Raw genomic sequence first — 25,158 nt, 5'->3', positions numbered from 1 at the left:
CGGATCCTTCACACTGATCGACTTCGAGACTTCAATCTCTACGCCGAATTACTGCTGGAATCTTATGATGTGGTGCAGCAGATGGTCCCTTCCTGCAGCGACTTTCCCTGGGCATCTCGGCAGTTCCAGAAGTGTTCTAGTTTTTTTCTCTAAAAGAGCAAATTTCTGCAGCGTGGCATGTCCCGCTGTTCTCATGGGTGCAACACACTCATCGAGGAGAGGGACGGACAAGATGTCTGCTTCCAGTACGCTGGGGCAGAAGTTGTGGATACGTCCTGCCCGCACTGCGGGCGGTTGACGATTCTGATGTTGCGTCACGGGTGGCTGTGTTCCCACAGGACTCAGCCACCACCTCGTCTGCTCCCCATTCCGTGACGGCAGAACTACGGCCCTGCCGTCCGCTACGGCAAGCAGCGAGGGTGATATGAGGATTACTGTGACCGTTAATCCGCCAGCCACTGGCTCACGGACCATTCAGACCTCGTCTCGCTCGTCTGACCATTCCCAAGGAGACGGTCCCACCATCTTGTTCCTCAACCACGTATTCGGAAATGGTGCGTGATAATGATGAGATGTCCCTTGCAGCATCGGGGGGTGATGTACTGCCATCCGACTACGGCGATTCCTCGGAGCTCCCTCCCTCGGGGGGTCGAGCCCAGGAAGAAGCGGACGTCGAAATGTCAGCCATGCTTTCCCAGGCCGCCGTGAGCATTGAGTTGCAGTGCCCGCACTGCCTCTCCAAGCCGCGCCCGCCCCCAGGGCCGTGTTTACCGGAAGTGCATGAGGAACTTAGTAAGACCTCGAACGCCCCCTTTTCGGCGCGTCCACGCCAAGCAAGTTCTGTCACCCTCTCTACCCTCGAGGGTGAGGCAGCTAGAGGATACGTCGATGTCCCCAAGGTGGAGTGTGCTGCCACGGTGCACTCGTGCCCGCAGGCGGCGGCTACCTGGGGGGCTCGACCTAGTCTCCCGTCCAAAGCATGTGGGGTCTCAGCATCTCTGGTGTCGAGAGCTTACATTCCTGCGGGCCAAGCTGCCTCCTCTCTCCACGCTATGGCTCCTGTCAGGTCAAGGCGCTGAGAGAGCTCCACGAGGGTAAGACCGACCCAGCGCTTATGCAGGAACTCCACACTGCCACCAACCTCGCTCTACGGGCGACCAAGGTGACCGCGCGGGCCCTGGGTCGGGCGATGTTCACACTTGTGGTCCATGAGAGACACCTCTGGCCGAACCTTGCACAGATGAGTAACGCCGAGAATATCTGCTTTCTCAACGCACCTATCTCGCAAGGGGGGGGGGCTGTTTGGTGATACTGTCGAGCCGCAGTTCTCGACAGTAAAGAAGCAGACAGAGGATATCAAGCATATCCTCCCCCGCCGCGACTCGGCCGCCCTCGGCCGTCGGGCCCCCTGCCTGCGTTGGCATATCAACTGCCTAGAGTTGTTGGCTGTGCTATTTGCACTGAAGAGGCTGCGGCTGGTCCGGTTGGACAGCACAACTGCCATGGCGTATATCAATTGACAGGGTGGCATTCGCTAACAGCAGTTAACACGACTCGCCCGACACCTCCTCCTGTGGAGGAGATCAGCTCCCTGCGAGCCACACATATCCCATGCGACCTAAACCAGACAGCCGATGCGCTCCCTCGTCAGTCGACACCTCGCGCAGAGTGGCGACTCTATCCCCGCGCAGTCCGGCCAGGCGCAGGTGGACCTGTTGCCTCCCCGGACTCCTCCCATTGCCCGCTTTGGTACTCCCTGACCGAGGGACCCCTCGGCACGGATACTCTAGCGCTCAGCTGGCCGCGGGGCAAGCGGAAGTACGCCTTCCCCCCAGTGAGCCTCATTGCACAGGTCTTGTGCAAGGCCAGGGAAGAGGAGCATCAAGTGGTACTAGTTGCGTCCTATAGGCCCTACCGGACATGGTTCTCGGAGCTAATACTCTTGACAACAACTCCCCCCTGGCCGATCCCCCTGGCGATGGACCTGCTTTCCCAGGGGAAGGGCACGTTACGGCATCCCAGGCAGACCCCTGGAACTTCCATGTCTGGACGGGATGAGGAGATCCTGAGTGGCCCCCACCCCCTGTGGTAGTTGGGACATCACTCAGGCTAGGGCCTCGGCCACTAGGCGGCTATACGCCCATAAGTGGCACCTCTTCTCGTCCTGGTGTTCTTCTCAAAGAGAAGACCTGCGGAGTTGCTCGATCGGAACGTGCTGTCCTTTCCTCAAGAGAGACTGGAGAGTAACCTCTCCCCTCCAAACTGGAGGTGTATGTAGCTGCTACTGCCTCTCATCACGACCCAGTTGCTGGGAAGCCACTGGGACAGCACGACCTGGTCAATAGGTTCCTAAGGGGCGCGCGAAGGCTACTGCCTCAACCGCGCCCCGTACCCTCTTGCGACCTAGGTGGTGGGCTCAAGAGGCCCCCCCTTCGAGCCCCTCGGAGATGCCGCTCTTTCTCACCTCACGATAAAGACGGCTCTCCTGATGGCGCTCACCTCCAAGAGGGTAGTGTCCAGTACGCGCACTGCACCTCTACTTGGACCGCACGCAGAGTTTCAGAAGCTCTGAGCAGCTCTTTGTCTGTTTTGGAGGTCAGCAGAAGGGGAGGGCTGTCTCCAAACAGAAGCTGGCGCACTAGATCGTGGATGCCGTCGCTACGGCATACTGATTTCAAGATCGCCCCTGCCCGTTAGGAGGGAGGGCACACTCCACTCGGGGTGTAGCCTCCTCATGGGCACTGGCTCAGGGCGCCTCTCTGGCAGACATCTGCAGAGCTGCGGTTTGGGCTACGCCCAACACCTTTGCAAGGTTCTACAACCTACGCGTGGAACCGGTGTCAGCCCGCGTCCTGCAGGGCAACATGTAGGACCGGCAGCCGGTAGGGCGTATGCCTGCGAAAGCCCTTCCCTCTTCCTCTAGGGGGATCAGCGGCTATTTACGCCTCTATTTACGCAGAGCAGCCCTGTCCCCTTAGGCTGGGGAACAGTTGAGTTATCTACCACATAGCTCTAACTGTACCTAGTGCTCCAGACGTGGTAACCCCCCATGGGCGGTTCCGTCTGATGTATCCTCATGAATGGTTCCCACCTCGGCAACCCATGACCTCCCTAGGTGGACTTCCACCTTGCGGCTAACTCCGTCAGTCCGCACATTTTCCCATGAGTTCTCCTCTGATGGTGAGACCATGTGGTGTCTCCACTAATTGCTCCCTATGGTAGGTAGTGGTCTCTGTAGCGTTTTTCCCCCAGGGGGGAATAATGCTTACCCAGTAGGCTTTACGGTGCTGGGCGGCATCTCGCTGTTAGAGAATCAAGGCCTCCGCCCATGACGGCTGGTGGCAGGGGCTTCCCACCTTTTCTTCAAAAGCTCTGGGACCCCCTACCTCTCCACTGGACGGTTACAATTTCGTGCTAGCGCTCACGTCTGACTCGCCCAGGCCAGTCAGCGTCGCTCCGCTAGAGATTGTGACGCGGCACAGCGCTGTGGCATTTTCCATAGGAACCCCATCTGTCGGTTGTGTCGAGAGACCGACAGAAAGGGAACTTCTTGGTTACAGATGTAACCTCAGTTCCCTGATGGAGGGAACGAGACGTTGTGTCCTTCTAGCCAAAACACTGGCCGCCCGCCGCAGCGGTCGAGGGATGCTCAGGCTCCTCAGACCAAAAGATGAATGAATGCAGCATGCCGTCTCCCTTTTATACAAGGATATCCGGGGGCGGAGTCCGGCATGCAAATTCCATTCGCCAATTTCATTGGCCTTTTCTAAACTAGTCAGAAGTTGATAGGTTCTCAAGAGCGAACCCCATCTGTCGGCTCGACACAACGTCTCGTTCCCTCCATCAGGGAACCAAGATGTTTTCACCTTTTTCTTGTTTTTACAGGTACAACTTTAACTATTTTGCTTATAGTCAATATGTCTCATGTACAGCTGCTTTGTAACAATGAAAATTGTAAAAAGTGCTATATAAATAAAGTTGAGTTGAATGCTTAGTCAGGCTTGGTGGTGTTTCTAAAGCAACCAACAATCTTCCTGTGTTGAGAAGCTATTTTTGGAGGCTGTATTTAGAGCAATACACAACTTACCTAGTGTGAATCTTTCTATAACATTATTCCTTGCATGCAATGGCAGCACTGCTGTGATGATAAGGTTGACTGCCTCGCAGATGCTGTAGGAATGTGTGTCTGAAAATGGCTCACTTAGATGGCTCACTTAGATGCCCCTCAGGACCAGTGGTGGACAGTAACGAAGTAAATTTACCTGAGTACTGTACTTAAGTACACTTTTTTAATATCTGAACTTTACTTGAGTATTATTTTTTTCGGAGTACTTGTACTTTAACTTCACTACATTTGAAAGACAAATATCATACTTTTTACTCCACTACATTTATAAAAAGGTCCAAAAGTAGAAAATGGTTTCTATGCAGCGGGGTTTCCTGCGTGCGCAATTTATCTGGCTTGCGAACTGCCAGGACCTTTTACTGTTGCCAAGTATTTCAGTTTTCCTATGCTCGCGGTTTTCCGGCAAGCTTTGAATGGCCAATTGGCATATTTTTTTTAACGCAAATCTGGCAACTCTGGGATCTTTACCGCTAAACTAATGTAAACGACGGCGCAGCTACACCATTGATAGCGCTCTAAAAAGGCAAATAGAGGCACATGTTAAAGTGTGGTGTAATCATCTGTGGGTTACGATCAGTCAAAGATCGTAGAAACATTGTCATGAAAATGATCGGCATAACGGCTGAACGGTAAATAAGCATCACATACACCTTCAGCTACGCATGCGTGTTAACTTCTGATCTGCTGCTATATCATTTAAAGCGATTTGGAAAATGAATGATGTTTTTACTGAAGTAACTATAGTTGAAGTATTCCTGTTGAAATAAAAACAATGGAACCCTGCCCAAAATACAACATAAAATGTAGTGGATTTAATGGGAATTGTACTATGGATACTTGTTGTCTACTTGTATGTGATGGATTCTATTGATGGGATGGTAAATCCTATTGGAATAAAACCCCAAACACACTACAAAGAGGAATTTAATTAAAAAAATCTAATTCGAATTCAATTATTCATTGTTTTTTTTCAGCAGGGATGGTATTTGCAGTAAAACCACAGTATCCACAAATTTACCATTTTCTATATATAGTAACCATACTCCAATTAATAATCTTTAGTAAAACCACAGCAACTAAAAATACCATAGTTTCATTATATTCATTATTATACTAGCTATAGTTTATGTTTGTAGTTAAATTATGGTAATAAATCCAACAAACACATGGCTTCTACACTTAACTATTTACAAGAATCTTACTACTTACTGGTAAGTTGCTGCTAAAACTGGTAAAGGGAATATACAAAATAAAAGAACACTTCTCATAAATACATATAGGCCTAGGGGGCTAATGAGGATAATTAGGCTAAATGATCATACAGGATTATATCTAAACTAAACATATATGTGCTAAACATATAAAGCTCTTAAAGGAGTTGCTCACTGCAAAATTTGCCTCCATTGACTTTCCATAGTAGGAATAAAAATTACTATGGAAAGTCAATGGGGGCAAATTTTGAAGTGAACTACTCCTTTAATACAACTGATACTGTGAGCTACTCTGTGTATTCAGTAGGTTGCTTCAGAGGCATAAGGTATACGACAATAAAACAATGCACAACTGACATAAAGGAAATTTACTTTTAATACTTGAGTACTTTTAAAAGCACGTACTTCTGTACTTTTACTTAAGTAAGAATCTGTCTTTACAACTTTTACTTGTAGTGGAGTAATATTTGACCAGTAGTATCCGTACTTTCACTCAAGTAAGGAAGTTGTGTACTTCGTCCACCTCTGCTCAGGACATTGGTGTAAAAGTGTACCCTAATTGCTGATGTAGATTTTTTCTATCATTTTCCCGCTGAGCTTTGCAGACAGGAACTGAGTTCTGAGGGAGATAGCCGGGGGCGGGGCGGTAGTGGAAGATACAGTACTTTGATGTTTTCATGAATATTTATGTGCAAGTTCTTCTTCTGAGAGAACATGATGTGTTTGAAATGACCATTGACTCTGTTTGATATGGTTTTTGAGTATTTGATCAATTTATTTCGTCACTATGGAAGAATGAGGATGGTCACCTAGTTTTGAACAAGCTTGTTGATCTTTGGTGCAGCTGTTTATAAATTGTTTATATAGTAGTTGGTAATTGATATACATTTTTTAGCTGCCGTGCTTTGAAGCGGACAAATTATGAGATGCAATTTCTTGTAGATTGCACAGAGTGAAACTGGTGATGCTGATATAATCTTACTGGGAGCACAGGCTTCATTTTGTTCCACAGTCACCTTTAGCTTCAGTTTGCTGGGTGTTTACAGACAATTATATCAAGCTTTTTTCACCTCTCTTATATTGATAACTAAGGTCAAAAAGTACTCTATGTTCAAGTCCGTGAACATAACAGTATTCAGCTTTCTAAAGGCCGTCTGGTTGACTAGTGTTCAGGCAACCCAACAACTACTTTTTAAAAGATGTAGATTGACACATCTAGTGGTTTACTTTGTCACTCTCACATACACACTTCACCAAACCTGACTGTACTTTAACACAAGCCTGAGCATGCATGGCTGAAGAAATGTTTTGATTTATTTCGCACACTGAGTTAGAAATGAACTTTGTGTCTTCACCATCACAAACTTGGTATCCCCTGCCTCATGTTTCTTCCTCCATTTTTATCGCATGTGGCAGCAAACCATCCCACCAGGGACCTGGCAGGCGGTATAGCAATACAAAGCTTTTCTATGATCTTCTTGATTTTATTCTTCAAAGGGTTTCAGTGTTAGTTTCCCTTGAGTCCTGCCTTGTGGGATAAATTCGCATGAGAAAGACTGCTGAGAACATGAGTGTAAATTGGTATGTGAGATGCGTTCTCTCGTGGAAGAGCAAACCTAGCTGCCGGTATCCCTGAATGCCACACACTGGTTTAAATAAAACCAAAGCCAGATAAGACCAGCAGCATCAAGATTCTGTCAAAAGTGCAAATGCCTTTGTTTGGGAGATAGTGGGAAATATATATTCTGCTTCAGTCTCTCTCATTTTGTTTTTGTGATAAATGCTCAGCATAATACGCTCCTGAGATTATTGCTTTAGCAACCTCAAAAAAAAGTGAGAAAAAACAGGGCACATTTGTTTCTGTATCCCTCTTGCTCTCTTTCACTTTTGCTGCTGTCATCAGAGGGTCAGATATTGGTTCTAAATTGTGATCAAATCAGCTCTGGGTGAAGAAAACAGTCTCATACACAGCAGCTCTCTCCTAAGATAAGATGCCCGGAAATGTTTCATATATGCAGGGCGTGTCTAGAGCATTTTTAGTGGGGGGCCCATGCTGGGGCACTGCCTAACAAGAGGGTGGCCGCCAGTGAACAGAAAAGTTAAATAGTATACTACAGTACACTACATAGTGTAAGCTGCTACGGTTACCTCAATTGCTACTTATGCTTGATATGACCTTTAGTTTACTTTTGAATTACTGTTTAAGTTACACTGACACTTATTATTTTTTAACTTGGGGAAAAAAAAAATCAGAGCAATTAAAAAAGCCCAGAAGCAGAAATTAAGTCAACCATTTTCTTTTAATAATTGGTTTGGCAATTACATTATACAGTAGTTTTATTCACAATATTTTTTAAATATACAAAATAAATACAAAAATAAAGGAAATAAATCACTCAGCATAGTAAAATCTGATATTTTCACTGTAATATATCAAATGGTTAGGCCATAACATCATAGTGTTTAATTCAACATTTCTTTCAAATTCATTTAAAAAAGGCAATGTTATAAAAGTTTTAGAACTGTAACAATTCAAATGAAAACGCCACAATGTAAAAATAAAATGTGGGACCCTTATATTAACAATGTACAATTAAGGAACTCTCTTTAGTTAAGAAACAAAAAAATAGCAAAAATATAGGAAGATAATAGGAAAAGACAGACCGACCTCAACTAAAAGAGCTGGATTCTTCTGTTTCGATGACGACTGGCAAACCGTCTAACAAAATCATCCAAGTCAAGACATTTGGCTCTCCTTACCTCAATGCTTAAGACTCCAAGATTACCAAGTCTATCATCAGCCATGGTAGTGCGTAAAGTTGTTTTTATGAGCTTAAGTGCAGAGAAGCTGCGCTCACAACTTGCACTGCTGACTGGTATGGCCACAGCTATGCAGCACAAGCGAAACAGTTGATAGAACACTTCTTTGTATGGCTCAAGAAAGATGATAAACTCTAAAAGACTAGACAATTCATTTCCAGTCTGAGATTTTCTTTCTATAACCCTCCTCACTTGATGCAGTTCATGTTTTATGTCTTCAACATCACATTCATAAATCCTAGCAAAACTAAAAATGGTCTCTTCGTCCAGAAAGTTTGCTTTCTCAGGCTACTTCAGTTATTGACCAATAGGAACAACAACTTCCTTTCCTCATCAGGGAACCGAGGTTACATCCGTAACCAAGACGTTCCCTTTCTGTCGGTCTCTCGACGTTGTGTCGAACCGACAGAATGGGGTTCCTATGGAAAACGCCACAGCACTGAGCCGCGTCACAATCTCTGCGGAGCGACGTTGACTGGCCTGGGCGAGTCAGACGAACACGCTAGCGCGAAATTATGACCTTCCAGTGGAGAGGAAGGGGGACCCAGAGCTTTCCACAAAAGTTGGGAAGCCCCCTAACGCCGGCCGTCACGGGCGTAGGCCTGATTCTCTAAATGGCGAGAAGCCGCCCGGCACCGTACGGGCCACTGGGTAAGCATTATTCCCCCCGGGGGGGGAAATGCTGCAGAGGCCACTACCTACCGTAGGGAGGAATTAGTGGAGACACCACATGGTCTCACCATCAGGGAAGAACTCATGGGAGGAATGTGTGGACTGCAGGAGTTAACCGCAAGGTGGGAGTCCACCTGACATGTACATCAGACGGAACCCACGGAGGGGGGGTTACCACGTCTGGAGCACTAGGTCCGGTTAGAGCTATGTGGGAGATAACTCAACTGTTCCCCGGCCTAAAGGGGCAGGGCTGCTCTGCCTGTCCCCTGGAAGGGTGCTAGTGATGGATGGAATGCCTGTTCTTTACCCGAGGGGAAAGAAGTGAGGCGGGACCGCCACTGCTCCCCCGGAGGGAGAAGGGCTTCCGCAGGCGTATGCCCTACCGGCTGCCGGTCCCACACCTTGCCAGGATGCGGGCTGACACCGGTTCCGCGCGTAGGTATTAGAACCTCACGGAGTTGTTAGGCATAGCCCAACCCGCAGCTACGCAGATGTCTGCCAGAGAGGCGCCCTGAGCCAGCCACGAGGGGTGTGCCTCACCCCCAATGGGCAGGAAAAAAGATCGGTATGCCCTAACGAGGGCATCCACGATCCAGTGCGCCAGCCTCTGTTTGGAGACAGCCCTCCTGCTGACCTCCGAAACAGACAAAGAGCTGCTCAGAGCTTCTGGGCTCAGCGTGTGGTCCAAGCAGAGGCGCCGTGCGCGTACTGGACATAGCACGGATAGGTTGGGTCTTCCTCCCCGGTGGGGAGCGCCTGCAGGTTCACCACCTGGTCTCTCGGGAGAGTGGTGGGAACCTTGGGCAAGTAGCCGGGGCGGGGACTCAAGATAACGTGAGAATCCCGGCCCCGAGTTCTAGGCAATCTGCGGACACGGAGAGTGCTTGTAGATCCCCTACCCTCTTGGAGGTGAGCCCTAATGACCAGGTCGTGCTGTCCCAGAGGCTACCCAGCACTCGGGTCATGATGAGCGGCCGTAGCGGCTACATACATTCCCAGTGTGGAGGGGGAGAGGTTACTCCCCCGACTCTTTTGAGGACGGGACAGCCCGTACCCGACCGAGCAACTCTGCGGGTCTTCTCGCCGAGAAGAGCACCAGGACAAGAAGAGGCGCCACCTATGGGCGTATAGCCGCCCAGTGGCCGAAGCCCTAGCCTGAGTGACGTCCCAACCGGGGGACCGGGGGTGGGTCACTCAGGATCTCCTCGTCCCGTCCAGACATGGAGACCAGGATTTGCCTGGGATGCCGTAACGTGCCCCTTCCCCTGGGAAAGCTGTTCGCCAGGGGGAGCGGCCAGGGGGGAGTTGTTGTCAGAGCCTCAGCTCCGAGAACCATGTCCTGGTTAGGCCGAAGGGGCGTAACTAGTACCACTTGATGCTCCTCTTCCCTGGCCTTGCACAGGCCCTGTGCAATGAGGCTCACTGGGGGGAAGCGTACTTCCGCTTGTCCCGCGGCCAGCTGTGCGCAAGGGCATCCGTGCCGAGGGTACCTCGGACAGGGAGTACCCAAGCGGACAATGGGAGGAGTTCGGGGAGGCAACAGACCACCTGTGCCTGGCCAAACTGCCCCCAAATGAGCCGGCTGCGCAGGGAGGGAGTCGCCACTCTCCGCAAGGCGTCAACTGACGAGAGAGCACATCGGCTGTCTGGTTCAGGACGCCTGGGATGTGTGTGGCTCGCAGGGAGATGATCACCTGCTGACTCCAGAGGAGGAGGCGTCGGGCGAGTCATGTTAGCTGCTGTGAGTGAAGAATACACCACAGCAGCTGTGCTGTCCGACCGGACCAGCACGTGCTTCCCTGCACGAGAGGAAGTCCCTCAATGCAAGTAGCACAACCCACAACTCTAGGCAGTTGAATGCCAACGCAGGCGGGGGCCGTCCACCGCCCCGACACTGCTTGCCCGTTGCACACGGCACCCCTTAGGGTGTGTCGGCAGAAAAGCGTGTGACCAACGCCTGCTGCCAGTGTGCCACGCTCTCCAAGGAACTTGACTCTGCTGCCAGTGTTGGAGCGGTCATATATGCATCGACCCGAGGGGGGGTCACCCCCGCCAAGGATGCCATGAATCCCAGGAGCCTCCTGTTACAGGGGGACCGCTGACTGTCTGATCTCAGGCAGTTCAACACTGACCAGGCGCGCTAGTCCTCGCGCCCCCCCCTGGGGGTGAGCGGGGCCGCTCGTGAGGACAGAGTCGAGTTCCATACCGAGAAAGAGGATGCTCTGCACCGGGGAGAGCTTGCTCTTATCTCAGTTGACCTGTGGCCCCACCGATCTAGGTGCCGGAGCACCAGGTCCCTGTGTGTACACCACAGATCTCGAGAGTGTGCCCAAACTTGAGCCAGTCGTCGAGATAGTTAGTACCCGTACACCTCCTTCCCAACGGGGAAGGAGGGCGGCTTCCACGACCTTCGTAAAGACTCGTGGAGACAGGGACAAACCGAAGGGGAGGACCCTTTACTGATATGCCCGTCCCTCGAGCGCGAACCGTCGGAACGGCCGATGTCGAGGGAGGATCGAGACATGAAGTACGCGTCCTAGGTCGATTGCCATGAACCAGTCCTGACGCCTGATGGACGCCAGGATGCGCTTCTGCGTGACCATCCTGAAAGGCAGCTAGTGTAGGTGCCTGTTCAGAACACGCAGATCTAAGATAGGGCGCAACCCTCCGCCTTTCTTAGGGACAATGAAGTACAGGCTGTAAAACCCGCTGAACACCTCGGCCGGTGGGACGGGCTCGATCGCTCCCTTCACCAGAAGGGAGGCGACCTCCGCCCGAAGTACGGGGGCATCCCTGCCTCTGCCTGAGGTAAAAGGACGTCCCGGAACTTGGGCGGACGTGTAGCGAACTGAATCGTGTAGCCAAGCACGGTCGTCTTCCTCAGCGCAGCCTGACAGTCTGGGCAGGCTCCCAGAACTGTGACAGGGGGACTAGAGGTTGATCTGCTTCATTGCCCCCGCGGAGGGTGGTTCGATGGCTAGCAGTACGGATTCCTTGCCGGGGGAGGTCCCCCGGGGAGGAGATCGGCTCTGCCATATTTCCTGCCTGGCGACTGCGCAGCTCAAGCACTGTCTGACTGAGAGTGCTGAGGGCTGGTGTTAGTATACTCGACATTGCGCTTTGCCATGACGCAACGTCGAGTTTGCCGTTCACCGTCGTGCAGAGGGTGAGAGCGGCTGAGGTAACCCAGAGAGAGAGGAAACTCTCCTTTTTGAGAGTAAGTGGCGCCAGCCCCCCGGAGGGGGCCAGCAGATGGAGGGACGGGGCAGGAACCTCCCTATCCGACCTACCCAGCGCTGTGGCTGGGGTCGGGCCCAATGGTAGCCTCGATCACCCTGAGGTGTCCCATGACAGCCGCTGCCCGCGGCTGCTGATGGGGCGATGGTCTCCTCTTCGCTGTACTCCTCCAGGTCACTGGAGGGCGTTGAAGAGGACCAGGGCTGCTGGGAAGCAGACAGTGCACGGGACTCGACGGCCGAGGCGGCCGAGTTGCGGCACGGAGGACTGCTTTTTACTGTCGAGAACCCTCCACAGTAACACCAACCAGCCCCCCCTTGCGAGACGGGTACGTCGAGAAAGCGGACCTTCTCAGCATTACTCATCTGCGCAAGTATCGGCCAGAGGAGTTTCTCATGGACCACAAGTGTGGACATCGTCCGACCCAGGGCCCCGCGGGTCACCTTGGTCGCCCGTAGAGCGAGGTCGGTGGCAGGCGCGGAGTTCCTGCATAAGCGCTGGGTCGGTCTTACCCTCGTGGAGCTCTCTCAACGCCCTGGTCTGGCAGGAGCCATAGCGTGGAGAGAGGAGGCAGCTTGGTCCGCCGCAATGTAAGCTCTCGACACCAGAGATGCCGAGACACCACATGCTTTGGACGGGAGTCTAGGTCGAGCCCCCCCAGGTGGCCGCCACCTACGGGCACGAGTGCACCGCGGCGGCATACTCCACCTGGGGGACACCGACGTATCCTCCAGCTGTCTCAACCTCGAGGGAAGAGAGGGTGACAGAACTTTGTTTGACGTGAAACGTGCCGGGAAGGGGCGTTCCAGCTCTTACAAAGTTCCTCATGCACTTCCGGTAAACACGGCACTGGGGGCGGGCGCGGCTTGGAGCCGCGCTCAAACCCGAGGCGCCATGTAGCCAGCCGCGAGCGCCGGGAGAGGCAGTGCGGGCACTGCAACCCAACACTCACAGCGGCCCGGGAAAGCATGGCCGACATCTCGACGTCCGCTTTTTCCTGGGCTCGACCCCCCAAGGGAGGGAGCCCGAGGAATCGTCGGAGTCGGATGGCAGTACGTCACCCCCCGATGCTGCAAGAGACATCTCATCATCACGCATCGTGTCCGAATACGTGATTGAGGAATAAGACGGCGGACCGTCTCTTTGGGGAACGGTCAGACGAGTGAAACGAGGTGTGAACGTCCGTGAGCCGTGGCTGGCGGATTATCGCTCACAGTAATCCTCATCTCACCCTCGCTGCTTGCCATAGCGGACGGCAGGGCCGTAGTCCTGCCGCCACGGAACGGGGAGCAAACGAGGTGGTGGCTGAGTCCCGTGGGAACACAGCCACCTGTGACGCAACGTCTGAATCGTCACCGCCCGCAGTGCGGGCAGGACGTATCCACAACGTCTGCCCCAGCGTACTGGAAGCAGGCATTGTGTCCGTCCCCTCCTCGACGATGTGTCACCCAAGAGAATCTCATCATCACGCATCGTGTCCGAATACGTGATTGAGGAATAAGACGGCGGACCGTTTTTTTGGGGAACGGTCAGACAAGCGAAACGAGGTGTGAACGGTCCGTGAGCCGTGGCTGGCGGATTATCGCTCACAGTAATCCTCATATCACCCTCGCTGCTTGCCATAGCGGACGGCAGGGCCGTAGTCCTGCCGCCACGGAACGGGGAGCAAACGAGGTGGTGGCTGAGTCCCGTGGGAACACAGCCACCTGTGACGCAACGTCTGAATCGTCACCACCCGCAGTGCGGGCAGGACGTATCCACAACGTCTGCCCCAGCGTACTGGAAGCAGGCATTGTGTCCGTCCCCCTCCTCGATGAGTGTGTTGCACCCATGAGAACAGCGGGACAAGCCACGCTGGAGAAATTTGCTCTTTTAGAAAAGGAAATTGCTCGAACACCTCCGGAACTGCCGAGACGCCCAGGGGAGAGTCACTGCAGGAAGGGACCGTCCGCTGTCCACGTCGTAGATTCCAGCAGAAAGAATGATCACCAGATCGTAGAGAAGCTCATCAGATGCGTAGGCTCTGAAGAACAAAAGGTGAATTTCATTCGCCAATTTTCATTGGCCTTTTCTAATTACTCAGAAGTCTCAAGACAAACCCCATTCTGTCGGTTCGACACAACGTCGAGAGACCGACAGAAAGGGAACCCTGTGCTTCCACAGAGCGTTCTCCACTGTTCTCCACATCAATATCATGCAGCACACGCAATACAGTGGGCAGTCTGTCCTTAATATTTTTGCAAGCCTTGTACCGACATGCCCATCTGGTGTCACTGAGTCTTTGTAGCTCTCATGGGGCACCTTGGTACATTTCCTTTTGCACAGAGAGTCATTTCTATTGCACATAGGAGCCTGACATCTACACATATAATTTCTGTAGTAGGGAAAAGAAGGTTTCAGATTCAGGCACTGATTTTGTTGAGTCAACTAGAACAAGATTAAGACAATGTGCTTTGCAGTGCACATAAAATGCATGTTTTGCATTAGCTCTAATACTAGCAGCAACTCCAGAATGTCTCCCTGACATGACCGATGCCCCATCGTAACCTTGCCCCACTAGATTTGACCTATACTCAAGTCCATACCTCTCCAGGCATTGTATTATTTTTTGAGTAAGCCCCTCTTTATCAAGCTCAGTAGCTTGCTTGAAATCAAGAAAACTTTCGTGGACGGCACCATTATAGTAGTACCTAAGTACTATTGACAGTTGTTCCTTCTTTTTCAGATCTTTTGTTTCATCTACAATGATGGAAAAAAATGTGTTTTCCTTTACTTCACTGATGATGCTTTCACGTACCATATCTGACAGACACGCAAGAATCTCATTTTGAATAATGTTACTTGTGTATTTTGCATTACCTACAGCTTTTAATTTCTTGTCAATCAATGGACTATGCTTAGCAATTAATTCCATAATGCCTAAAAAGTTTCCTTTGTTTGTAGATGCATCTGTCTCAATGTGTCCCCTTTGTGAAATGTTTTGCAATGCAGTAAATAAAAGTACCTCAGCAACTGTTTTAATGTAGGCACGATTTTGTTCAACTAGTTTTTGGTGTTTCTCATCGAGGACACTTAACACTGAAGTGTATGTCAAAATCCTTCTTTTGTGTTCGCTCCACGCTAACATGGAGTTTACATGATTTTCTGATTTTTCATGTGCCCTGAATCCTCCATCTTTATACATTGCCTTCTTCCAGTTGGAATAGCCCAGTGGTGAAGTGAATGAAGTCTCTTGAACACCAGGGAGAGAAAAGTGTCTACAAGTAAAACAATATGCAGAGTCTTGGCTTGCAGAATGCTCCAGCCATTGGTGTTGTGCGTACCAGCTCTTGTTAAAAGCTCTTTTCCGGTCACCCTGCATGGTGCGTGGGAATAACTTCAAGTGCGGCTGTGTTGGTCCTGCTGCCCGAGACTGTGAGATGTCTGCAAGTAAAAATATAGTCTTATAGCAATAGCCTAAAGCTGGGAAGAGTGTGCAATTTGTCAATTAAATCAACCTAGAAATACATACAGTTGTTTCTACATATTAAGTTTAAATGAAAGTTAAATAACTATAGATACTCCCAAATATGTAGACAAGTAGTAATTATTTTCAAGGTTTTAGGAACTGCATTAAAATGATACGCTCATCATTAACACCTGTTTGGACAATACCCTCTAGAAATATGATTAAAATAAAGAAACTGGAGCATACCATGTGGTCCTGGCAGAATGGGGTCTGTGGAGATGTTGATATCTAGCATCTGAGGTTTGTCACTATCACCCCCTGACATGTGCTGACACAAAGATTCTTGGTAGTCATCTTCAAATTCAGACTGGTTACTTACAGCTGAATTCTCTGCAGATACAGCAAAATAATAATGAACAGATTAGACATAGAGTCAAATCTTTTAGCATATGGGTGCTGAACATAAGCAAGGAGAAGAGCATTCAGGTCTCAACTACAACACTTAGAACTATACATACCTCTGTATTCTGGTGGGGTTGGGGGTGCTTGTTGATCATCACCAAAAACTGATCCTGGAAAATGATGTCAAATATTTTAACTACTGAATCAATGACTAAGGAAAATAAACATTAAGAAACAGTCAAAGAACCTTATTCTTTGATCTATACCAGAATATGTTCACTGTATTTTCAGGGCAAATATGCTGCATGTATACAACACTGATTTCAGCTGTTTTAGTTTGCTTCATACAAAAGAAACAAAGTTTCCCTACAAAATCTCCCTACAATTCCCTCACGTTTCCCTTCACATACTTGAAGTTGCAGGAAGAATAGTGGAAAATGATGGGTGCTGCTGGCTGGGTCCACTGAAAACACTGCCTGTTGAATCCTTGCTGGCTGCTTCTGTTCCAGTGACATTTTTGTCTTGCTGCCTGATACCTTCTTCTGCTGCTGCTTCTGCATCAACTACACTTGATTTAATCTTTTTTTTTGCGGAAGAAACTCTCTATAGCTTTACATCTCTTCATGGCTGGCTCTTTCCCCTGCCTTTAAAAGAAACACTGTTGTTGAAACACTGGATGTCTGTTATTCTCAATCTGAACACATTTGTTTCAAATTGTGAATGCATTTAGTCAGAAATCGTGCTTTATTACAACACAATGATGATTATTCCACATCACATACACAGCTTGTACCTTAAAAGTGTGTTGCAATTAAAATACAGTCACACATTTTGCGTGCACACCTATAAAACAAAAAATATAAACCAAACAAGCAATCGCATTGTAAACAACGTCCGTGCCGTGCACATAATGTACATCAAACAAGCACAGTGTCGGACGGACAGACGGTAATGACGCCGGCGTCATGAGACACACTGTAGTCACTGTCACAGAATAAACCCCATAATACTTATACAAAACACACTAAACCACCCTGTCAGTGTTCATCGATTGATAGTGACCAGCAGATTGTACATTGTAAACCACAAACATATTAAACCACACAGAAAGTTTACCTACCAGTTAGTTTGGTGACAACAATCACATATCCCAAGTCCGCGTCGACCGTTGTTATTTCAGCCGCGGCCCGGGCTGCACATTTGAATTTTGAACTCCAGCAGAATCTAGAAACTGATGGCTGTTAAAGAGGCCAATCGCAAGACATCTTGTTGTGGGGGCACCTGTGGTGGCCAATCAGATTTCACCACCACTGGCCACCATGTAGACACGCCACTGCATATATGCAGACTGTATTTTCCCACATATTCTGTTTAGTGATTTTCAGTAGCTCCAAAACATCAGCTTAATACTTCGGCATTCATGGGTTTACTGTATTATGAGAACATAAAGAAAATGTAATGAAATTTTTATCTGGATACATTTTCACATGTTAAGATTTTCTCACTTGCGTGCATCCTGTAGCAGTAGACCTGCTTCATTACAGAGGGTCAAACAGAAACAAACACAACCCATATCACATATTGCATATTTATTTATTTGTTTTTTAGTATTTATTTGTTTATTAGCTTATTATAATAAGAAATTTTAACAGTAAAGTTTTAGATCATATTTTTACAAAACCAACTGGATGTTGATCCAGAAACATTGATCCTGACATTGTGTAAATCACATGTTGCCCAATTGTATCATGACCTAGTAAGCATACGATTGAATACCCAGATCTATAGAGCAGGTTTTTTAAGAGTGAACATTTATCTGCATTGTATGACTATTTGTGTTCCATTGGACAGGAAAACAAATTTCTTGACTCATTTGAATCACCTTGTGTAATTTACTTAGCTTCTGCATATTTTGTGCCATGAGTAAAGCATGCAAATTCAGCAGTACATGAGCAAATTAACTAGGTCAGTCTCTTTCCATAAACTATAGAGTGAACTTCCCTCTTGAACACTTTTAAAGGTGTTTTTGGTTTAGCAAAGCCGAAGTGGACATAAAGGTCATTTTAGTTCAATAATTTTGAGATACTAATAATGTTCATAATGTAAAGTCAGCAGTTTGGGCAATGTTTAACATTTAATTAAATTTACCTCAAGTTTGTATTTTTTATTGCTTTATTGAAAGAAGCTGCAGTGATCTCATACATCTAGCTCCTCCCTGACCACTGCATTATCTCTTTTACAGGCCAGTTTTAATCGCATTGAACACGCTCTCTCTAATCTTCATTTGGTCTTAAATAAAAATAAAAATAAATGTATGGTTTTTAGTAGGAATCTTTCACTTGCTGAGCATAAAATTTCTACATCGGATGGCTTTGAGATCGATTATGTTCAACACTATAAATATCTCGTTATCTGGCTTGATAGCAAACTGTCATTTGAAACTCACATAAATGCATTACTGTCAAAGGTTAAAATCCGTAGTGGTTTTCTTTACCGCAATAAATCTTCTTTTACATATTCTTCTAAACAACTCTTGGTTAAAACGACAGTGCTTCCTATTTTGGATTATGGTGATATAGTTTACAGGTCTGCTTCAAAAACTCTGCTTCATAAAGATGTTATTTATCATGCTGCAATCTGCTTTGTAACTGGAGCTTCTTTTAACACTCATCATTGTCATCTGTATCTATCATTGAATTGGTTTTCTCTTCATTCTCGCAGACAAATTAATTGGTTTTTGTTTATTTATAAAACTCTTATCGGGAAAACTCCATCTTATTTACAGTTACTTCTTAATATACAGTACATAATCCAAGTCGTAATTTGCGTTCCAGCGGCATTATCAGTCTTGTCATACCTAAAGCCCGTACTTCTTTTGGACGTTATTCATTTCAGTTTGCTGCTGCTAATGACTGGAGTCATTTGCAGCAGACCTTAAACCTCAGTTCATTTGTTTCGTTTGCAGTTTTTAAAAGCTTAATTTTGTCATTTGTTCAAGATCATTGTGCTTGTTTTTAGATTGTTTGTTTCTTCACTGTTTTTGACTTTGTTTATAATTGTGTTATTTGTGTAATTGTTGTACTGAACCTGCTGCTTCTTATGCTGCTTCTTGCTCAGGTCGTCATTGTAAATGAGAACTGGTTCTCAATTGACTTACCTGGTTAAATAAAGGTGTATATATATATACAGAACTATCTGTGGTAAAATCACTGTAATGCATAGATTTTAGTATCTTATTACTTTAAAAATACAGATATTCATAATAAAAAAATACCAACGCTCAGTAGGTAGTTCAATTTAATATATTAATTTGAATAAACAATTATTTAACCAAGTTTATTTTCTAACAATAGGACTTGGATCAATGTCAGTTTATTGGCATTTTAGACTGGCTTCAGACTTGGCTCATCTAATCAGAATTCATGGTCAGAGCTTCATTTATTAATATGCTGCAGTTCAGGGCACGATTAAATGTGGTCATTTGAAATTATTTATGTTATTTATTGCTTCAATTTAATTTCCCAGCTCTATATTTAAGGGTTCTGAAAACAGGTGAAGAATTATACGAACCACCCCTCTTTTCATATTTCCGTCTTTGCTTTACTGACATTGACATACGTTTCTCTTTGTTGTTGTTTGCTTACTTTTCTGCTTCTTTAATATTCTTGTGGTTTCTTTCGTTTTTTCTGCAAATGGAGTTAATAAATCTCTCTTCTATTCTGTCTACTCTGTGCATTTATTACAATGTTTCATTTCAGTTTCTTTGTATGGGCTTGTGTGCATTTTGACAGGGCCAGCTATTACAGGAAAGGAGGCCGCGCTATGCTGCCGGTCAAATGGATGCCCCCTGAGGCTTTTATGGAGGGAATCTTTACCTCAAAAACAGATACATGGTGAGTGTTGTAAAGTAAAGATAGTTGTTTTAATCTGATTTACATTAAACATATGTTCTGTCAGATGTTATTTTGATCTGATTTACAGGAAACATATGTTCTGTCATATGACAACCCTCCTTTTTTTCATAATTGAATTCTTTTCTACTATGCTTTGATCTCTTTGTTGTCACTTGTATCATCAAAAGTCTCTCTCTCTCTCTCTGCTTTTTTAGGTCATTTGGAGTTTTGCTTTGGGAAATCTTCTCGCTGGGCTACATGCCTTACCCGAGTCGCAGTAATCAGGAGGTGCTGGAGTTTGTGACTAATGGAGGCCGAATGGATCCACCCAAGAACTGCCCCGGGCCAGTGTAAGTGAGCTCTTATGCTCAAATGCATTTATGTAAGATGCGCTCCACATAACAAGAAAAATAATATAATGTTTAATGAGGGACCTTCCTTGAGCTGTGTGATTTTTGTCTTCTCAAAGAATAACAAGAGGAGCTTTGAATAAATTATTTAAATTGTAATAATCTAAAAATTTTGAGGTAAATGTATTAGGCTTTTGTCTTTGAAATCAATGTGTGCGCATGCAACAATGAAAGCTAGTAATTAAAACACAAAAAAGTAAAAATAATATTAATTATTATTATTTTTTTTATAAAATAGGTACCGGATAATGACACAAAGTTGGCAACATCAACCAGAAGACAGACCAAACTTCTCAACTATTCTAGAGAGGATTGACTATTGTCTACAGGTACAACATCCTAAAGTTGCATTATTTTCCATACTATTTTTCCAAAATATTCAGTTCAGAATATTCAGTATATATTCAGTTCAGCAGAGCACACTCGATGCCAAAATGCAACGCAACTTAATTTCCCATGTCCATTGTGATTATTGAACAGGGCTGGGTTTCCCAAAACCTTCTTAACGCTACGTCATTCTTAAGTTATACCTTAAGAATTGTAGCAATATATTCTTAAGAATGACGTAGTTATACGAAGGACCCAGCCCAGGAAGCAACATCTTCTTGTCCAATCAAATTCGTTAATTTAACATGCCCCATACTGAAAAGTTAGATGTTTGTATAGCTAATGCTTTTTCAACCTCTCCACCCCAAGGATCCGGATGTGGTGAATGTGCCTTTGCCTGTTGAGTATGGCCCCATCCCTGAGGAAGAGGAGCGGGTACCCATGCGTCCCGAAGACCCCTCTGCCCCCTCCTTGCTTGTAAACCCTCAGGGCGCAGAGGATGCATCATCTGCTGCTGCCACCAACACCGAGCAGGCTAAAAGAGACGAAGATTCCTTGCATTCCTCTATGAGCAGCCAATCCTCTGATAACAAATGCCAACCTGTTCCCCCATCTCAACCCCACACCCATCACCACCCACACCCCACAGTAACCACTACCCCCATTGCTGCTGCCAAACCTTCTTCTATCCTGTCCGCCCAGGATGGGGGCCATGTGAACTTAGCTTTCATGCAGGCCAACTCATCAGAAAAGGAGAGCCGTAATGGGAAACCCACCAACCTGTGGAATCCCACTTATGGATCATGGTTCCTCCAGCAGCAACAGAAGCGGCAGCAGGCTCAGGTGCAGAGGCAGACAAGCGGCCCACGGATCCCAGGTGAAGGTCAGGAACAAGCAGGCCGGACTGTGACAGTAGCGGAAGCTCTAAACCTGCAGCAACAGCACAAACAGCAACAGTACCAACAGCAGCTCCAACATCAACAACAGCAGCTGCAGCAACAAGGCATGTGTCGGCCACTTTTACCCCCTCCACCGCCACCTGCCCCGGCACCATTACTGCTGGATTCAGCCACCCTAGCTCCAGTCCCTCTCTACAGACTTCGTCGCTTCCCTTGCGGCAACATCGGTTATGGCTACCAGGAGCAAGGCCTACCCATGGAGCCCATGCCGGGGCCCCAGCCACCTCCCCATTCTGGGCAGCAGAGGCCCATCTCTTTAACTCGGGCTAGTGGGCCTGAGGACAGCCGCCCACTTTTGGTTACCATGGGAACGGTGCAGGACTCCAGACTTCCGAAAATGGAAGGGCACAATGCTACTGTGCTGTGACTGTGCACGCTGTCTCTCTCTCTCTGTCAGTGCCCACTCTGCGAAACACTGTGCTGTTCAGCTATATCCACCCTTTGTGCTTTTTTACATTGTGCTTTACCATAAAGACAGGACTGAATGAAAAGGTTATATACTGTAAGCTCAAAGAAACGCTACAATTCACAGTCACTGAAAAAGAATGATTGATAGTTGTTTGCATACAGAAATAAGACTGTTGTTCTTCTGAAGGCCACAACTGAAAGCTTGAGAGACAAAAAAAAACTGATTAAGCCCTCACAAAGACTATATTATATGATATTTTTTCAAAATTGGGGAGAAAAAAAATAAAAATGGGTTTGTTGATGTTTGCTTGCCTGCTTGTTTATTTATTCATTTATTATTTGGAGGTCATGTAAATTATTAATGGGTGTGCTTCAGAAAGCGAACTGTCCCATTCATTATCATTTTGTTCACTCTCAGACTTGGTTCGCTTTTAAACTGCTGCAGTTTTCATCTATCAAATATAATCAATAAAAATAGTATGTAATGGTTTGTGTGTGAGCAACGGACTGGTGTTTTAGTGAGTTGGTGGCTTTTTCTACAATGTGATAACCCATTGCCATGCTGTTAGAATAGAAACATGTTGCAACTGGTAAAGTCCCTTTTCACAGGACACTTCAATGCTCCTCTTACCACAGGTATCATGCACTGCTTTGACCTTCACATGAAAAGCACTGTAGAAGGGTTTTATTTGTAAAATAGCAGGAAGAGCACAGAAATGTGTTAAAGGAAAGTATGTGATAATCTCAGATTAGAAAGAAATTGATTTGTCAAATATAGGCTACATGCGACAAAGACCATCTAAACCAGGCTGGTAAAAGGTGATTTTGCAGCACATTTTAGGTAGTCCGACCAGCATGGCTTTCTGGTGAAGCTTGTTGACCAAGAAACTCTTGATGGTTCAGTTATTCTTCAGCAGGGGAACCTTTGTTGCTGTGTCATACTCAGTGTATTTACGTTAGCTCAGTCTTTCACTGATTTTGTTATCATTTCCATGGCGGCACCAACCAAGAATGATACACCATACCATACTATGTTTCGAAAGGACATTCGTAAATGGGATCAAAGTTGTTTGAAAGCTCAGTGTCACTACAGTGATAAAGTTCCACACAACCATGTTTCATCATAGCTGGACACTTTGTTTCTTAGATTAAAGCATTGTGGTATGACTCTTGACTTTGCCTTGGCATTGGCTGTGTAAGATGAAATTCTTGCATTTGACTTTGAATGATAAGGTATTAATATTTTTTTCTATTTGGCATTTGGCTTTAAAATGAATTTTTGTGTATATAAGGGCCTTACACCCTTTATTATAAACATTATTAACTATCCATCTGTCTTTGTTACTGTTTCTTTGTGTAGAGGAATTATTTAAAGCATAAAAAAAGAGCATCCATTTCCACATATATTTTTTGACAGTCAATGTCAAAAAATAGATCTTTCTTCTCATTTCTCTCAAGCTGCTATATCAAACACATTTCTTTGTACTGTTTTATGTACTATGAAAAAGAAATGCTGTACTTGATGAAGGAATATTTGTGGATTATTTTTCACTCACCAAGAAAGTCTACTATTTTTGTCACTAGTAGTCTTAAAAAATCCTATTTCATCCTTATCCTTCTTTGTCACCTTCGTAACAAGTCTTATATTGGTAATATCAAAGAATGATAAAAAGTATGTTTAAAATATTATTTTATACAGTATGTAACAATTGTTAAAACAACAAAATTGCAGAGGGTGGCTTTTTGTTGGCATTAATGTTTTTCTGATGTCATAAATAGTACATTTATGTATGTTTTGATACAGCTGGTCTGAGGTTTAAAAACTGCCTGATATGGATTTGGGAGAATAAAAAGTGAGTTGTGTTGTATGAAGATTTTTTCCCTTTTTAATTCCTTTTTTAAATTTTCCTCTTCGCAATGACAAAGTGACCACACTTGTAAAAGTGTTGTAAAATCTTATTGTATCATGTGTCTGTAATCTCTGTAAATTGATATTCAATAATGAGACCTGAGAAATTAATAAATTACTTATTTAATATCTTTGTCTTAGACCTAAACTTAAAATCCATGTAGTAAAATATACACTCCAAAATAATAGTGCTATATAGCACTAAAAGTGGCTCATAATCATAGGGGAACCACTTTTAGTGCTATATAGCACCATAGTTTGGTGCTTCAGTGGTGTCACGATGCTCGGGAAGAAGAACCCAAATGCAGGCAGCAGTGAAGGGGTTAAATAATAAAACTTTATTATTACACAAAACAAAGAAAAAAACCACGAGGGGGAGTAAAACAGGAACTGAACTAATACAAAACTCGAAACAAAAGACTTCCCACGTGGGGGGCAAAAACAGCAGGACAGACACTAACTAAGAAACTAAACACGGTCAGGTAAGGCAAGGCAAAACACAAGGCAGGGTAATACTCACAAGTACACACGTACAGGGTACACAGTACACACACACAATCCACGAGCACAGGACAAAGAAACATGAGGGCATTTTAAAGGCAAGACAAATGAGGGATAATGACACAGGGCAGGTGGGAAACATTAGACATGCCAGGGAAGCAATACTCTAAAAAAAATGGTGCTATGTATAGCACTAAAAGTGATTCCCCTATGATTACGAGCAAAGAACCACTTTTATATATACACTTACAAATAGCACCATTTTTTTTAGAGTGTAGTATTAATTTCTGTCAGAATATAATACATTGCGTAATAAATAAATAAATTAGTAAAACAATACTTTATAAAGTAGAGCTACACTGATGGGTACATGATCATGTTGGGTACATGATTTTGGCACAAATGGTATAACTGATATACAAAAGTGGAAATTACATCACATTACATTATTTTTCTTAATGTGCTCTTATAATGTTAATAAAGGTCTTTGGACAAAAAACAGTCATAAGCAATAAACTGCCTTGCATTTACATAAGAAAATAATTAAGAGTATGTGATTGGATCATTATTGCAGTAATAAATATGTTTTTCTTTTAAATTCCTTTACTTTTAAGTAATGCAGCGTGTAGCTTCTTATTCCTTAAATAACCATGTTTCATATGTTCATGGAAATTATGTTACTGTGAAGGGCATTTCTGGCATGCATCAAAGACAGAATAACCAAGGATATTACAGAACTCACTGAAATTACATTATAACTCTCCAACACATCATAAGGATAATGGTGTAAATCAGGGGTGTCCAAAGTCAGTCCTGGAGGGCCGGTGACCTGCAA

At 45.8% G+C, this 25,158-nt stretch overlaps 2 protein-coding genes across 4 annotated transcripts in view; one reads left to right on the top strand and one right to left on the bottom strand.

Annotated features, from left to right (window-relative positions):
- Positions 1-23,920, top strand: part of alk (ALK receptor tyrosine kinase) — a 613,816-nt gene extending 589,896 nt beyond the window's left edge. For all 3 annotated transcript variants that reach the window (XM_057343307.1, XM_057343308.1, XM_057343306.1), the window contains 4 exons: positions 19,708-19,809; positions 20,025-20,159; positions 20,458-20,548; positions 20,916-23,920. In XM_057343307.1, the coding sequence (XP_057199290.1) occupies positions 19,708-19,809; positions 20,025-20,159; positions 20,458-20,548; positions 20,916-21,872 (1,285 nt within the window). In that variant the 3' untranslated portion in view covers positions 21,873-23,920. The remainder of the gene's footprint in view (positions 1-19,707; positions 19,810-20,024; positions 20,160-20,457; positions 20,549-20,915) is intronic.
- LOC130559931 (zinc finger MYM-type protein 1-like) lies at positions 13,603-17,087 on the bottom strand. Its single transcript, XM_057343309.1, has 4 exons — positions 17,037-17,087; positions 16,033-16,560; positions 15,761-15,904; positions 13,603-15,489 (listed from the first exon to the last, which is right to left on the bottom strand). The coding sequence occupies exons 3-4, from the start codon at positions 15,837-15,839 to the stop codon at positions 14,426-14,428; spliced, it is 1,143 nt and encodes a 380-aa protein (XP_057199292.1). The 5' UTR covers positions 15,840-15,904; positions 16,033-16,560; positions 17,037-17,087; the 3' UTR covers positions 13,603-14,425.
- Positions 23,921-25,158: the final 1,238 nt, after the last annotated feature.

The sequence above is a fragment of the Triplophysa rosa genome, linkage group LG10 (assembly GCF_024868665.1).
Source record: "Triplophysa rosa linkage group LG10, Trosa_1v2, whole genome shotgun sequence".
In the NCBI taxonomy this organism is placed as follows: domain Eukaryota; kingdom Metazoa; phylum Chordata; class Actinopteri; order Cypriniformes; family Nemacheilidae; genus Triplophysa; species Triplophysa rosa.
Note: the sequence above shows the minus strand (reverse complement) of the source record. Positions and strands in the feature narration are given on the sequence as shown.